The sequence below is a fragment of the Leopardus geoffroyi genome, chromosome B4 (genome assembly GCF_018350155.1).
Source record: "Leopardus geoffroyi isolate Oge1 chromosome B4, O.geoffroyi_Oge1_pat1.0, whole genome shotgun sequence".
Classification (NCBI taxonomy): domain Eukaryota; kingdom Metazoa; phylum Chordata; class Mammalia; order Carnivora; family Felidae; genus Leopardus; species Leopardus geoffroyi.
Genome location: NC_059341.1, coordinates 124,716,142 through 124,733,486, shown reverse-complemented (window position 1 = coordinate 124,733,486; position 17,345 = coordinate 124,716,142). Strand labels below are relative to the sequence as shown.

General features: G+C 37.4%; 1 protein-coding gene across 8 annotated transcripts in view; it reads right to left on the bottom strand.

Annotated features, from left to right (window-relative positions):
• The window catches only part of HCFC2 (host cell factor C2), a 47,701-nt gene that overhangs the window by 18,818 nt on the left and 11,538 nt on the right, over nucleotides 1-17,345 (bottom strand). For 7 of the 8 annotated variants that reach the window (XM_045465754.1, XM_045465751.1, XM_045465755.1 and 4 more), the window contains exons 5-12: nucleotides 17,231-17,315; nucleotides 15,487-15,593; nucleotides 15,189-15,377; nucleotides 8,291-8,458; nucleotides 7,694-7,746; nucleotides 6,043-6,220; nucleotides 1,494-1,697; nucleotides 853-926 (exon numbers count right to left, since the gene is read on the bottom strand). In XM_045465754.1, the coding sequence (XP_045321710.1) occupies nucleotides 853-926; nucleotides 1,494-1,697; nucleotides 6,043-6,220; nucleotides 7,694-7,746; nucleotides 8,291-8,458; nucleotides 15,189-15,377; nucleotides 15,487-15,593; nucleotides 17,231-17,315 (1,058 nt within the window). The remainder of the gene's footprint in view (nucleotides 1-852; nucleotides 927-1,493; nucleotides 1,698-6,042; nucleotides 6,221-7,693; nucleotides 7,747-8,290; nucleotides 8,459-15,188; nucleotides 15,378-15,486; nucleotides 15,594-17,230; nucleotides 17,316-17,345) is intronic. The other variant, XM_045465753.1, reaches the window with a different exon arrangement.

Here is a 17,345-nt window from a genome sequence, read left to right as displayed (position 1 = left end):
CTACAGATAATTCTTGAAGATTCTAAGAGGTAAATATTAGGTCAAATAAAAACTCTTGCTCATAGCAATAAAGCTGAAATGACTCAGCATTTCAAAATAAATTAAAAGGTATATACACACACATGCACACACACACATATGTATTACCCTTGTATTTATGTAATTAAGACAGTTGTGTATACTTGTGAGGCACATTCCTAGCATTTTAAGTTTGGTGCCATGCAGACCAGTTCTGGCCTTTCATAAAACGATGCCATGTTGTAGATTTTTGGCCTACCCAATAGGTATGCCTACTCAATTTTTATTTTCATGTTGCAATATTCTGCTGTTCTCCTAAGAAGTAGCTAGTAATAGAGCCATTCAAGTTTTCCATTCTGTACCATGTCCTTTTACTCTTAAACCACTAATGTAACTTACATATATACATATATATGTTCACATACACGCATACATATTTCTGATTATGAAAGTAACACATTTCACTATACAAAAATACTGAAGGCCCAAAGAAGAAAATAAAAAGCATCTATGGTCGCACAACCTGAAGAAAGTCATCCAGCATTGTAGTATGGATGTATGTGGATTCACGTGAGAGTAGGAATGTATCTACTGTGTGAATCTTTTAATAAAATTGGGACCACAGCATATCTATATTATTTTTTATGCAGCTTTTTTTCACTTAACAGTATACTGTAAACATTTTCCTATTCAAGCCTTCATTTCTCAATCTATGTCAAGTCATTACTAAAGGACACTCAAGAATCTTCTCATGAATTCACGCTGAAGTTGCTCAGCATTTAAAGCATACTTGGCCACCTGTAAACACAAGTGATCTTCAGGTCACGTACTTACAGAAAATGACATCGCTGTGGCCTGTGTTTCCACACGGCTGATCTTAGTTGCAGGCAGGGCACATGTATCATCAACTAAAAACCAAACAATTCATCATATAAGACTTACATGATCACTTATCAAACAGACACATTAAAATATAATTTATAAACATAAAAAAAATAGCCCCAGGGAGAAAAGCACAATAATTAGAAATATGGACCCTCTAACTCAAATTCATTCACAATGTTCATTTCTCAAGGGTTTGATGGCCAGCTAGAACTTCAGAGAACGTTTACCAAAGATGAAACACAATTCCTATAGCAAAAGAATGAAACGAGAATTTACAAAATCAGAAATCTATCAAGCTGGAGGAATTGTTACCCCATAGTCTAAAGAATAAATCTTTTCTATGGAAAAAAAATTTGCTGAATATATTCATGGTAGGAAAAACACATTCTGAACGTATTTTGGTGTGTGCTGATTTAAATATTTTATGGAAGGCAGAAGAGTATGTTATATAATAATTTTAATTGGAATGTTTTATCTGTTTATATATAACTCAATCCAAGATGAAATGCAATTCCCATCTAAACAAGTAAGTTTGATGAATTTATATACACAAATGGTTCAAAATACAGTATGTGAAACACATTTCAAACCTTCAGATTTGGTACTGAATGTTGTTAGTGAAGTTTCATCTTTAACAACTGCCCCATTTGTACTGGATGATTCAGTTTTAATGGTCTGCTGGGTTACCATAGTTTGTGCGCTGGAAACAGAACTGGATACAGAAGTTTCAGGGATTACTGTTCTTAAGTCCAGGCAACTACTTAGAACACCTATATTTGCTGAAGTATGAGGACCTAAAATTAAAGTGAAAAAAACAATTATTAACATAACGCCTGCAATAAATGTGCTATCTTATTATGGTTCTTGTCACACGTTCTTGGTATTTCAATTTTAAAAATCATAAGCACAGGCACTGCAAATGTCATGCATATGAATTAACCATTAGGCTAAACATAAAATGTTTAGAAAAATAAAGTGGACTACAGAGGCACCTGGGTGGCTCAGTCAGTTGAGCTCTAACTCTTGATTTCGGCTCAGGTCACGATCTCACAGTTTGTTGAGATCGAGCCCCATGTCGGGCTCTGCGCTGACAGCATGGAGCCTGCTTGGGATTCTCTTTTTCCCTCTCTCTTTGCCCCTCTCCTGCTCATGCACTCTCTCTCTCTCTTAAAATCAATAAATATTTTTTAAAAAATAAAGAAAAGAAAAAAATAAAATGTACTACATAGATAACAGATGTCCAACTTCTCAGGTCCTTCTTCCATTCTAAACACTGAATCATTGTTCTTGGACTCTTCTAAATCATAGATCAAATGCCTTGCCTCCCACTTTAGGGGAAAAAACAGAAGTCATCAGGCATGAATGCCTTGAGTTTTCTGCCTTCTTCTGCCCTAAACTAGAAACACATTTATGATTGGGCCCATCCTTTCTATCTTCTCTTCCATTTCAGAGGATGAACTGACCTCTCTCCAGAGGAAGGATAATCAATCCTCCTGTGATCTTGGTTCTATCCCTTCCCCATATTTTGGGACCCTCTTTTATCAATCATTCCTTTCTCTTCAGGGTTTTCAGATTCTTTTTTCATTAGCAGTTTTTGGCACTCAGTCCTTAAACATTATCAAGTCTCTCAAGCAAACAAAACACCCATCTTCTTTGACCCCACAAATCTTCTCCAGTTGCCATTACCCCTCACTAATTCCTTCAGAGCAGTCTCTACTTCCCTGACCTCCTCAAATTTGGTTTCTACCCCTCTACTCTAATGAAATGGCTCTGGCAAACGTCAATGATTTCTAAGGGATGCTTTTCAATTTCCACTGACTTGACCTTTCTGCAACATAAACAATGCCGACCACATACTCCTTTTTTGAAGCTGTTTCTTTCTATGACTTATAATTACTCATTCCACAATATTTTTTATGCATATTTATTTTGAAAGAGAGAGCGAGAGAGAAAGAGAGAACAAGCAGGGCAGGAGCAGAGAGACAGAAACCCAAGTGGGCTCCACGCCATCAGCGCAGAGCCTGAGCAGGATTCCATCCCATGAACTGTGAAATTATGACCTGAGCAAAATCAAGAGTTGGATGCTTAACCAACTGAGCCACCTAGGCACCCCTCACTCCACAATACTGAGGACTTACTATTTACCAGATATCGTGCATGCTTCTACGATGGTGAAATAAAGCAAGCATGGTTAATACTTCATGAAGTTATAATCGTGTGGTAGAGAAACATGCATACACAAACTGAGATGACCACTACTGAGAAAAAAAACAGGACACCAATCTACTTGGTTCTTTTCCTGGCCTTTTAAGAACCCCTTTTCAATCTCTGTAGCTGGCTTCTTCTCTTCAGATGACTTTTTATTTTTTTTTTTTATTTTTTTTTTTTTAAATTTTTTTTTTTTTTTCAACATTTATTTATTTTTGGAACAGAGAGAGACAGAGCATGAACGGGGGAGGGGCAGAGAGAGAGGGAGACACAGAATCGGAAACAGGCTCCAGGCTCTGAGCCATCAGCCCAGAGCCCGACGCGGGGCTCGAACTCACGGACCGCGAGATCGTGACCTGGCTGAAGTCGGACGCTTAACCGACTGCGCCACCCAGGCGCCCCCAGATGACTTTTTAAATGCAGGTGTTCCCAAGCCTTCTCTTTTCTCCATTTACGTATTTTCCTATGTTTTCACTACCATTCATAAATCATAAATCTCTCAAATTCATATATCCTGGACACTGCCAGGTGCTAAGAATCTCGCAGTGAACAAGTAAGATAAAGTCACTGCTCCTTGTGGGGCTTATATTTTAGTTACCCTTAATTTTTAAATTTATACTCCAGCCAAAAATTACCACCTAGACTCTACACCTAAATATCCAACTGCCGATTAAAAATCTTTACCAGTATGTTCCTCAAGTGTCTCAAAAACACTAAGTTCAAAGTTGAACTTACCTTTTTCCCAAATCTGTTCTGGCTCCTATATTTCATTTCTTGATAAAGAGTATCATCACTCATTGAATATCCAACCAAAAAACTGGGAGTCATGGTAAACTCGTTTTTATTTCTCATATCCAACCAGTTTCCAAGGCTAGTAATAGATGCTAGTTTCTAAAACTCTCAGAAATGATATATTCTCTCCTCTCCATTCCACCCACTGCTTCAGTCTCTGGTTATCTCTTAGAGTCCTAAAAGAACCTTCTATGAAGCCTCCCAATCATTTCCTAGCCCAGTTCTTCTGATGGTGAGGCCAGAGTGTTCTTTCCAAAACAACAATAACAACTAATCATGTCACTCTTCCACTTTTGAAACATACCAGCTACTCCAACCTACAAAGAAAAAGGTCCAATCTCCCCTTGTTAACCTGAGATTAGGTAGCCAATCATTCACAGATTTGAATGTCTACGATCTGTCAGTGATACTGTCGCTGTACAACCACTCTGGTTTTCCCATTTGTTTCGTACTAATTTTTTCTAAACTGTCTTACAACATACGATTTAGAGTACATTAAGATTCTGAAATCTCAAAGCTCCTATTTGTTTTCAAGAGCATAAACTTCTTTATAAGATAGACATAGAAAATCACTATAAGAAAGAAATATAAATTGAGGTCCAGGACCAGGCTTTTATAATTTTAACCAAATGATTCCACCTTTAAATCAATAAAACAAAAGTGCTCCCCTTTTGCACAGGTGATGAAATAAGGAAAAATTACAGGAAATTATTTTCATTGAATATTCTTACCTACCACAGACTCATTAAGAAAAATGGAAATAAAGGTGTGCCTGGGTGGCTCAGTTGATTAAGTGTCTGACTTTGGCTCCAGTCACGATCTCATGGTTCATGAGTTTGAGCCCCACATTGGGCTTTCTGCTGTCAGCATGGAGCTCGCTTCGGCTCCTCTGTACCCCACTCTCTCTCTGCCCCTCCCCCTCTTGCACTGTCTCCCAAAAATAAACATTTAAAAAAATGGAAATAAAAATAATATTCATCTTGTTAAGTTTGTATCACTGAAGAGGCATTAGATTTATATCAGCTGTCATGACTTTCTCAAATTAAAAATAAAGTCACGTTTCTTTTCTTTCTTTCTTTCTTTCTTTCTTTCTTTCTTTCTTTCTTTCTTTCTTTCTTTCTTTCTTTCTTAATTTTAGAGAGAGAACACAAAAGTGAGGTAGGGGGGGGCAGAGGGAGAGAGAGAATCCCAAGCAGGCTCCACGCTCAGCCTGGAGCCCAACACAGGGCTTGATCCCACAACCCTGGGATCATGACCTTGGCCAAAATCAAGAGTTGGATGCTCAACCAACTGAGCCACCCAGGCGTTTCTAAAGTCACATGTTTCTATGTCAGGAACATCAGAATGAGATTTATAAAATAACTTTAGATACTGAAATCAGATACAATGTATCTGAAATGGCATCAGAATATTCAAATGAACTCATTTTAAATATAAGGATCACCAAAGTACAAGCTGTCGCATGAATGTAATCAACAGTTCTCATAAATGAACTATCTTTCTGAGGATAATCCAGTTATTTCCTAAACAAATATTTACTAAATGACTACTGTTAACCAAGCATGGATCTGGGTGCTGAGGAAATAGAGATGAACAAGAAAATCCCTGCCCCAAATAGATAATTTCAGATAGTTCTAAGTGCTAAGAAAATACAGTAATGGGAACGTGACACTGAACATACTGGCCAACCTCAAATGTCATGCAAGAGCTTGCCTCATTTGAGTTCCATACCTCATAACTAAGCTTTGCAATTCAGGTCAGTGCTTTCTTAGTATCCTGACATCACTCTAACTAGGGTCAATGTGGCTAGTTTATTATTATTTTGAAAATGGATCAAAACCATACAACATTTACTTTTTCAGAGACTATAATTCCCTATCGTTATTATAAAAAGCTTTGGCTTTACTTAAAGTGCCATCTTTGAGGCACCTGAGTGGATGAGTTGATTAAGCATCTGACTCTTAGTTTTGGCTCAGGTCATGATCTCATGGTCTGTGAGTTCGAGTCCTGTGTTGGGCTCTGCACTGATGGCGCGGAACCTGCTTGGGATTCTCTCTCTCTCTGCCCCTCCCCTGCTCGCACTCTCTCTCTCTCTCTCTCAAAATAAATAAACATTTTTAAAAAATACCATCTTTATACCTTCATTTTTCCTTAACATATCCACGACACAACTATTATGATTAGAAGTATTAGTTGCCATAGATGGATGTAAAGTGGCATTAAAATCAGTTGATGCTTTGAGATCTGGTCTGTTTTTCACAGAAGTTCCTTTCATAGGTGTATGTTCAGTTTTTGCACTGTTCGTTGTATCGCTGATCTATAAGAAATAAAACAGTTTATTGTAGCAAGCAATGTTCAGTTAAATAGAAATACATGTGAAAAACAAGCAAAATAATTTACAACTTGAATGCTTTTGAAAATAAATTTACCAAGATATAAAACAGTTTAAATTATACACTTAATTTGTATAGGATTATTCTTTAAACTTTACAACAGTTTAAAAAACCCATTTCCTCCCTTAATCTCCATTCTCAGAAGACCAGTTACAAAGGGGAATAGGAGGGTATATTCTGGGGTGGGGGGGGGAACCCCAGACTATGTTTTATGAGTGGTAGTTAGCATGCAAGTAAATATGTATGCAGCACAGGCGACAACACCAGAGCTACTGAGTTTTAACACATTTGTCCAATTTTCTTAACAAAGTCAACATGGATTTTAAAGACCTGATGACTCCTAAAAATAAAATCTCAGTTCAAGCAAATGAATTATTCTATATGACTGAGTTTCCAAATAGATATCAAGATTTAATACATACACATATCAATATTCTTTGACATTAAACATTTTTAAATAGCAGTCTCTTTAATTCCGTTTTTCTTTGCCTTCTTGTACACACTATAATGAACACATTTAAACTTTTTGATAATTCAGGTCATCAAGGTCAACATCAGTTACTATACAGCAATATATATGGGTCTACTGAGCCATAAAAGTTACCTGGCTTCATTAAAAAAACCCAATATTGCTGCCCCCTTCTACTTACCTGTTTTTGGTGACTTTTCTGTCTCCATTGTCAATTATAACTTCTCATGGCTCTAGGATATTTGTCCACAACAGCCATGTTCAGAACACGTGAGCTTATCCCTACACCATTTCCCTTGAAAAGAATCTACTGTATATGCAGCTTGCCATATAAAACCAGTGTAAATCCTAGTGAGCTTATTCATTAGTCTCTACAGATACCTACTGTGAAGCACTTCATAAACAAGAAATAACCTCACAAACATCAGTGCTCAAATTAGCAACTCATATTCTTTGGTCAATGAAGTACATAGTAAAGAAATATATTTCATATGCATTTTTGAAGTACATCTTTAGAAACTTAAAACAGGAGTGTGTATGATACTTAGAAATGTCAAAATACAGATTTTAAGACCCCGTAAGTATAAATTATAATGGATTAGCCTCTGATGCTGTGTGCAATGAAGATAGACTTTAGTCTCCTGTTTAGGGGTTCTCAATCCAGGCCAGTGCCACAGTGCTCTATGGAGCTTTTCCTTAAAACCTGAGTTACCTGGGCATCATCCTAAAGATTCTGGTTCACTAAATCTCGGGAAAGCTTGGGATTCTCTGTATATTTGTTTGTTTTTTAATCTCAGAGGTGATTCTAATATGCAGCCAGAGTTAAGAATCTCTGTCCTAGGGTAATATGCTACAAATATTAATAAAAATTGGGACTCTAACCATAGACATTCATTTACCATCATAAATTTTTTTTTTTTTAACTTACACTGTTAGGAACGGTGCTATTACTGCCTGGTCTGTGAGGGTCCATTCTGACTCCTGTAGGAATGAGAAAGTTCAGACTGACATGGTCTAAATTAGCTTCAATAAAATATATTACAATCAAGTATTTCTGAAAGTTATGTATTAAAGCTTAAAAAGTAGTATCTTTATCAAAGTTAATCTATTTTCTTAATAGTCTGCTTACTGGTTGATTGAAATCCTTTCCAAAAGAACATGTAAAATGAAATCTGCTTTTACTTTCCAAGTGCCTATTACTTTGAATACTTGTTTAAAAAGCTGAAAAATTTATGAAAGCTAATTAAAACCATCTCCTGAAGTCAGGTAGCATGTTGAAACAAGGAAGTACATCAGAGTGAACTGCAGAAAAAACATTCTATCCTATGTGTCTATGCGTTCTACCTACCACATCATGATGGGAAGACAGGCAAGTTTCGGAACTGAAATGCACCATATTTGATTAACCAGGCAGAAAACATCACATCATAACATTTTTAAAACTAGGCCTAATCACAGGCTTTCCTGTAGTCACTTTTTAAAAAAGCATCTGAACATGCAAGCTTCCAGGTGAAAATTATGTTACCTTGCAGATTTGGTGCCAGTGAGGAATCTGATGATGCAGTTTGGTGTGGCAAGTCTGTATTCAGCTGCAAAAGATAGCCCTCAACTGTAGGCACTTCATCCCATTTGACGTGGAAAGAGTTGGTAGTGGCTTTGATCAGCTGTACTTGTGATGGTGCCGGCGGTTTCTCTAAAGAACAATATTGATATTATACTTTTAAGTTTCAAATGTATCAAGAGTTTGCTTGTACAATTTGTGTGGGCCTGGGGCTCTGAAAACATCAGCAATGAGTATTTCACCTGTTTACCCACAAGGAGATGTATTCAGATAAACTTAGCTATAGTAGGCCAAATGAAAACAGTTTGGGGTTCTGGTCCTACTTATTTATTTAATTCCTTATACAAATAGAGAGAAAAATTCCAAGCCATGTGAGTCACCAGAATCAGAAAGAAATATTTAATCCTAGAAGTGGGGGCAGGGCACCAAGTATTTTATAGTTAGAGCTACATTATTTTACCTATGTAAGTTTTTAATTTAACGAGCCAATTTTCAGCCAATAGCATACATGTTAGAAATACTGTTAGTGTTAGCAAATATGATTTGGACATGATATTTTGGGAAAACACAACTTCTTGAAGTTAATACCCTTTTATCAAAACTTGTACTACCCCAGACAGGTAACTACTTTGATATAAAATATTACAACATTTCCAAAACAAGTAACAATCATAGGCTTTTAGAACTAGAAAGAAGGATCTGAGATTATTTCTACAATATCCTTGTCCTCTTTTTGTTTACCTACCAATTCAGGGAACTCACAATTCCTAAGGGAGTACATTCCATCTTTGGACAGTTACATAAGAAAATTTAGTCTCCTAGTGAGTTGATATGTATAAGCTATATTTTAATCATTATAGAACATGTCTGATATCTATCTTTTTGTATCTTTTAGAGAAGGGGTCAGCAAACTGGCTGGCTTATGGGCTAGATCCAGTCTATGCCTGTTTTTGTAACTAAAGTCTTGTTGAAACACAGCCATGCTAATTTGTTTATGTATTAGTTATGACTGTTTTCATTCTACAGCAGCAGTTGCATAGTTATAACAGAGACCATACGCGGCCTGCAAAGCCTAAAATATTTACTATCTGACCCTTTACAGAAAAAAACTGATGACTATGATTTGGAGGATAAGTAAGCCTAGCTCCTTCAACTATTCCCCATGTAGATTCCTCCATGATCCTATTCACAACCCAGTTTATTTATGTTTCTTAAAGACAACCCACATAAGGAAACAGAAGATAGGTCCAAGAAGTATACTACTTACACAACAGAAGCTTGCATGAAGAGAAATAGAGAAAACAGAAGGGGGCACATCAATGAAATAAATCAAGAAAATTCCCAGAACTGAAGAACATGAGTTTACAGACTAAAAGGGCCCAATGAGTATTCAACACAATGGGTTAAAAATAGATGCACCAAAGCACATCACCATGAAATTTAATAATAATGGAGACAAAAGTCCCAAAAGCTACCAAAGGTGACGGGGAAGGTCACATTTAAAGAAACAAAAATCAGGGGTGCCTGGGTGGCTTAGTTGGTTAAGCATTCGACTCTTGGTTTTGGCTCAGGTCATGATCTTGCAGTTAATGAGTTTGAGGCCTGCATCGGGCTCTGTACTGACAGTGCAGAGCCTACTTGGGATTCTCTCCCTCCCTCTCTCTCTCTGCCTCTGTTGCATACACTCTCTCTCTCAAAATAAATAAGTAAATTAAAAAAAAAAGGAACAAAAATCAGAAGTGGTTTGGGTTTCTCAACAAAAACACTAGAAGCTTAAATACAATATAACAATGCTTTCAAAATTCTGAAGGGTAATGACATCCAGTGTCGAATTCTATTTCCCTGCAAATAGCCAATTAAATGGAAGGAAGACTGAATATATTTCCAGACAATGCAAGATCTGAAAATAAATTTATCTCCTATGCACTCTTTTCCTGGGATGTGTTCCACAAAAAAAGAAAAAGTTAACTAAGAAAGGGAAAAATACAGGAACTAGAAACAGGGAATCTGGCACAGGTGAGAGGCAGAAGATATCTCCAGGAAGATGATGAAGGAAGACTCCAGGATGATAGCTGTGCACGATTTGTGGAGCAGGAGAACCATGCCAACCATCCCAGATTGGAGCAGGAGATGGTTCTTGTCTTTCCTTTTTTTAGTTTATTTATTTATCCTGAGAGAGAGAGAGAGAGAGAGAGAGAGAGAGCACGAGCAGGGGAGGGTCAGAGAGATCATGACATGAGCCGAAATCAAGAGTTGGATGCTTAACTGACTGAGCCACCCAGACCAGGAGCCCCAGGAGAAATTTCTTCAAGATGATGAAATATGATAGAATATATCTGATGCATCTAACCATAATGAGAGAAGATTTAAACAAATTAAAGAGTATGGACTGAATTAGTGGTAAATACATACAAATCAAAGACAAACAAAAATGACAATTATTAATCCATGGCATGGCTCACCTGTGAACAGTGTTTATATGGTCATAATGTAAACAATGACTACTCATCTAACAAAATTGCTGCATAACCATACTGAGAGAATGAGGGTAGGAAAGGTATAGAGCAGAGAAGCAAGGAATGGTGGGAAGAAGAGATAAATCCTTAACTGTTATAGTAGAAAGTGATCATTTTATGCCTAAACTGAAAAAAATCAAAGTAATATATTAATGTTATATGGAAATATGGAAGGAAATCCCAAAAGGATTGTTTAACAGAGTTGAAAGCAGATGCTTGTGAAGCAAGGAAAATGAGAGGAAGGTGGGAGCAAAGGACTATTTTTAATAAAAAGCCTTATGGCATTATTTACTCTTAAATGCTATCAAATTCACAAAGGTTAACTATAAGTGAAAAAAAGCAAGATGAAGAGCCCTCATTTCCCCAGTCCCCAAAATTCATGCCAACTTATCAAGAGGAGAAGCAAAATCTAAATTCCAACTTTATGATAGTAGCCATGATTACTTTTAAATTGACATCGTCTAAGGTTTATGGAAAAACTGGCCATTCAGAGCCAGTAATTTTTAATCTTTTAAAAGTCACAGATCGCTTAGACAATCTGCTTCAAGTGATGTATTCACTACCAAGAAAAATTTATACACACACATTTTTTCTTACAATCTCAGGGATTGAAGTTTATCCTTGGACTTCAGGTAATAACTCCCAATTTCAAAGATGCAACAGTAAGTTGGATTTTCTATATTTCTTTCCCGCTTGCTAGTATGTGCTTCTTCCATACAAAGCATTTAGTCTCTAACTTTGTTGTTCAGTTTATTTTTTCAATTATCTTTATTTTTTTAAATTTACATCCAAATTAGTTAGCACACAGTGCAACAATGATTTCAAGAGTAGATTCCTTAATGCCCCTTACCCATTTAGCCCATCCCCCCTCCCACAATCCCTCCAGTAACCCTCTGTTTGTTCTCTGTATTTAAGAGTCTCTTATGGGGGTGCCTGGGTGGCTCAGTTGGTTAAGCGTCCGACTTTGGCTCAGGTCATGATCTCACGGTCTGTGAGTTCAAGCCCCGCGTCGGGCTCTGCTGACAGCTCAGAGCCTGGAGCCTGCTTCGGATTCTGTGTCTCCCTCTCTCTCTGACCCTCCCCCGTTCATGCTCTGTCTCTCTCTGTCTCACAAATAAACATTAAAAAAAAAAAATTAAAAAAAAAATTAAAGATTAAAAAAAAAAAAAGAGTCTCTTATGTTTTGTCCCCCTCTTGGTTTTTATATTATTTTTACTTCCCTTCCCCTATGTTCATCTGTTTTGTCTCTTAAAGTCCTCATATGAGTGAAGTCATATGATATTTGTCTTTCTCTGACTAATTTCACTTAGCATAAATCAATTATCTTTTTTTAAAGTTTATTTATTTATTGAGAGAGAGAGAAAGAGAGAGAGAGACAGAGGGGCAAAGAGAGAGAGAATCCCAAGCAGGCTCCGCACCAGCAGCATAGAGTTCAATATGGGACTCGAACTCATGAACAGTGAGATCTATGACCTGAGCTGAAACCAAGAGTTGGATGCTTAACCAACTGAGCCACCCAAGTGCCCCATCAATTATCTTAATTTTTTTTAAATGTTTATTTTTGAGAGAAAGAAAGACAGAGCACAAGTCAGGGAGGGGCAGAGAGAGACGGAGACACCGAATCTGAAGCAGGCTCCAGGCTCTGAGCTGTCCGCACAGCCTGATGCGGGGTTCAAACTCACAAACCATGAGATCATGACCTGAGCTGAAGTAGGATGCTCAACCAACTGAGCCACCCAGGCGCCCCAATGTTTATTTATTTTTGAGAGAGAAAGAGAGACAGAAACAGAGTGCGAGCGAAGGGAGGGGCAGAGAGAGAGAATGAAACACAGACTCTGAACAGGCTCCAGTCTCTGAGCTGTCAGTACAGAGCCTGATGCAGGGCTCAAACTCATAAGCTGTGAGATGATGACCTGAGCCGAAGTCAGATGATTAACCGACTGAGCCACCCAGGTGTCCCTCATCTTTTAGATAACACTTTGGCATACTACTGTATCCTTCCAGAATTTTCTATTTATACACTTAAAAAAAACCCCTGGAATTATAGATATGTTTTATAATCTGCTTTTCTCATATAACAGTGCACATTACATCATCTCCAAATCTGATTCTCCGCTGGCCTCCAGACTTCTTTGCTCCTCAACTACTTATGTGATCTCATTTCAAACTTACCATGGTCTAAATGGAACTCTTAATTTTCTCCCCAAGCCAGTTTTCTCCTCAGTCTTCTCCAGCTCAGTAAGTGGAAATACCACCAAATTATTCAAGCTAAAAACTTCATCCTCCTGTCCTTTCTGTCATATGCCACCCCCAATTCATCAGCCAGTTCTGTCAACAAGAACTCCAAAACATATCCTGAATTCAGCCACTTCTCTGCATCTCCACTGGCACCACCACCGCCAGAGTAGTCTAAGACTTCTCTGACTGCTGTGAAAGCCTCCTAACTTGTCTCACTGTGTGCACCTTTGCTCACCTCCAATTTATTTTCCACGCAACTGCAGTGGCCATTCCAAAATGTACATCAGATCACGACACGTCTCTCCTTCAAACTAATTAATAACTTACCTTTGTACTTTATAAACAATCTAAACTCTACCATGATGTTTGAGGCCTACAAGATCTGTCCTGTGGTCACTTTTCTAACCTCCATCCCTATACTCTCCTCTTTCACTGGGCCCAAACGAGCCACACATTCCTATTTCAGGGCCCTTGTACTTGCTGTTCACTCTTCCTACAGTGTTGTTCCTCCAGCCTTTTCCACGGATAGCATCTTCTCCTCATCTGGATTATATTCCAAATGCCATTTCATACTTTTCTAACTACCCACTCCAAAGTTAACCCCACCCCTCTTTACTCCAGTGCCTCCGATCACTATCCCACTGGTCTTACTGTCTTCACATGCTTACCAGAAATGGAACTGATTTTGTTAATTTGTTTGATTAGTGCCCATCATCCCTCTGCCCTCATACTCTCTAAGAATATAAGTTCTTTGACATCAGGGACATTATCAGTCTCTTTCACTGCTGTAGCATTTCACTTCTCAGCATTTAGAACAATTTAGAACAATTCCTGGTATACAGTATCAATCAATAAGTATTTATTAAAAAATAGATGAGTTCCATATTTAATAAATTTTTAGTGTTGTAATACTTTTTAAAAAAATGGTTTTACTTTGGAATACTTTTAGATTTACAAAAGAAAAAAGTGCAGAGTGCCCATATATTCTTTATCTTTACTCAGTTTCTCCTAATGCTAACACATTTGTCAAAATTAAGAAATTAACACTGGAATAATAATGTTAACTAAACTACAGACCACTCAGATTTCACCAATTTTCTATTTACATTTTTGTTTGTTTTAATCCAATCTAGGGTGTACCACTTTGCATTTAGTCATCATATCTCCTTAGTCTCCTCCAATTTGTAACTATTTCTCACTTTCCTCGTTTTTCATCACTTTGAAACTTTTTTTTAAAGTGCATATCCATTCATTTTGAGAGAGAGAGAGAGAGAGAGAGAGAGAGCGAGCAGAGGAGGGGCAGAGAGAGAGGGAGACAGAGAATCCGAAGTAGGCTCCACACTGCCAGTACAGAGTCCTATGCAGGGCTTGATCTCATGAACCATGAGATCAGGACCTGAGATGAAATCAAGAGTCCAACTCATTGCTTTCAAAGCCCCCCTCATCACTTTGAAACTTTTATTTAAGAGTATTGTTCACATATTCTGTAGAATGTCTAGAATGTCCCTCAATTTGCGCTTATCTGATATGTTCTCTCAGAGTGGGGTTATAGATTTTCGGGTAATACAAAGGTGAAGTTTCTTCTTATCACATGATATGAGAAGCAGGGATAAATGATATTAACATGACTATCACTAGTGATATTAACACTGATTACTTGATTAAGGTGGTGTTTTCCAGGTTTCTCTACCATACAGCCACTGTTTTTCTCTTTCCATATTCTATGCTTTGGAATGGAGTCACCATATCCCAGTCTACACACTCAAAGAGAGGGGCTCTCGTGGGCACCTGGGTGGCTCAGTTGGTTGAACATCCAACTTCGACTCAGGTCATGATGTCGTGGTTCGTGGGTTTGAGCCCCACACTGGCCTCTGCACTGTCAGCGCAGAGCCTGCTTGGGATTCTCTCTCTCTCAAAATAAATAAATAAACTTAAAAAAAAACTCTCATGGAGTGAGAAATATCTACTCCAATGTAATATTTCTTCCATTCATTTTTAATTATGGAAAAGAGAGGCAGTGGCATTTACAATAAGTCTTAAGAGACAGACAGTGCTCAGGTATTTATTTACCTAAAAGAAAATTCTATTCATTAAATACTCTTACCTACCAGTATCAAGATACCAAAGATCCTTGCAGCAAACTTGACTATTCAGTGCTTTTTTGTAGCCATCTCTTCCACTCCAAAAATACAATCGAGTGCCAATTGCAACAGCACAGTGTCCAGCTCGTGGTCTTGGTCTTGAATTTTTTTTATCTTCCTGAGAATCCGATACGAGGGTGGTCCACTCTGCTGTATCTACAAGACAGCAATATCCATGACTACAGTATTTCTCTTAAATAACAAAATAACAAGAACTCTTTTATTAATAAATTTTATTTCAATAAGTAGCTCTTAAAAGACTTACCCAGATTTAGATAAGAAAATGAACTAGTACATCTCCATTCACAATCATGAGGTGAAGTCTCAATATTCTCCCCCTTATGTGGAACCCATCCACCAAAAATGTACATCCTGAACAACAAAAAGAGAGAACATAAAGTGGCTGACTTTTTTTTCTAGAGCTTTACTTTTTTTTTCTTTTTAGATTTTAAATGCTAAGAATAGACTTAAACTTACTTGTTTACTCAAAGCTTCAGGACTATTAACTCACTTATTATGGTCAAGGTAATGGGAATAAGATAATGAATAAAGCAATCTTCTCTGAAGAGTTTACAATTCTATGAAGCAATACAGAATCAAATTATTTGTCTCTGGCAAGTTACTTAAGTGGAAAATATTTCAATTCTAATACATTTGAAAATCAATACTATTTATAATGAGTGAACCTCACTCAGAAAGATAGTCAAATGATCTATGATATCCAAAGTCAAATTTAGAGTTGTATGCATACAGTAACCAAAGAAGATTAAGTTTCTTATAACTTTGGTCACTGATACCACTCAAATAAAAAACTTTTGGGGCACCTGGTGGTTCTGTCAGTTAAGCGTCTGACTCTTGATTTCGGCTCGGGTCACAATCTCATGGTTTGTGAGATCGAGCTCCCCGCAGAAGCCTGCTTGGGATTCTCTCTCCCTTTCTTTCTCTCTCAAAATAAATAAATAAACATTAAGACAAAACAAAACACAAAAAACCTTTAACTATGTCCCTCGGGCCCCTAAAGGTTCTTGAGACATGCCTAATGACTGCTTGAAGGAGAAAGGCTCATCAGGCAGAGCTTAGGGCTGATGTGACAGCATGCCAACTGGAGACGCTCTATTTTATACCTATTTTCTATATTAGAGTTCCAGGGGAAAACCACATTTTATAAAAGGGTTCTGAGATTTTTTAAAATGTACCTATCAGATTTTGTTTATGGCTATTTTTTAAAAGGAACTAATGAGGTTGTAGCTGTTTCCTAAAACATTACTTTTAAGGTAAAGTCCCTACACAAGAAAATACTTAAATTCTATTTACACAATAATGCACAAGTAAGGGAACTTGCTGATGATAGTAATAGCTAACCTTTATGGCGTACTCCTTATGTAGCAGGCACTGTTTGGAGCATTTCATATGTATTAATCCATTTAATCCTGAAGGCAACCTCGTGAAGTAGGTTTTATTATTGACTGTATTTTATATGTAAGGAAACTGAGGTATAGACAGATTAAATTTCCTTGCCCCAGGTCATACAGAACAAGTACCAAAACTGGAGACGTGAATTCAGGCATCTGGTTACAGAGTTTACGGTCTAACCATAACTCTATCCAAAGTTTAACCAGTGAGTGTACATTCTGAGTACATACCTGAGTATAAGTCAAGTACTACCAAAAATAAGTAAAACGAAACACTGAGTTAGGTGTGTCAAACCTGGCAACAGAGAACAGATCTGTTCCTCAGATGCCTGTGCCTCAGACTTAGGTAAATGTACTCTGTGCAAGGAAAGCACTGTGAGGAACGCACACAAGTATAAGAGGCAGCATGACAAGAAAATGCCGAAGTATTTTAGCCTCTGTAGGCTTATTATTGTTGCTTCAGGAAACAATCAAACACTATTAAATTCAATAATCTATTCCTAAGAACTTGGTAGCACCACTCTTCCCTGTGTGTGTCTTTCTTAAGTTGGTTAAAAAAAAAGTGAAAAACAAAAAAACCAGAAACCACCACCATACTTGTTTCCTATAACACTGGCTGTGTGAAGGCTTCGTGGAAGTGGCACCGTCCCTTTAGTTTCTGGTTTTGACCACGACATCGTTTCTAGAAGTAAAAATTAAGTATATTAGCAAT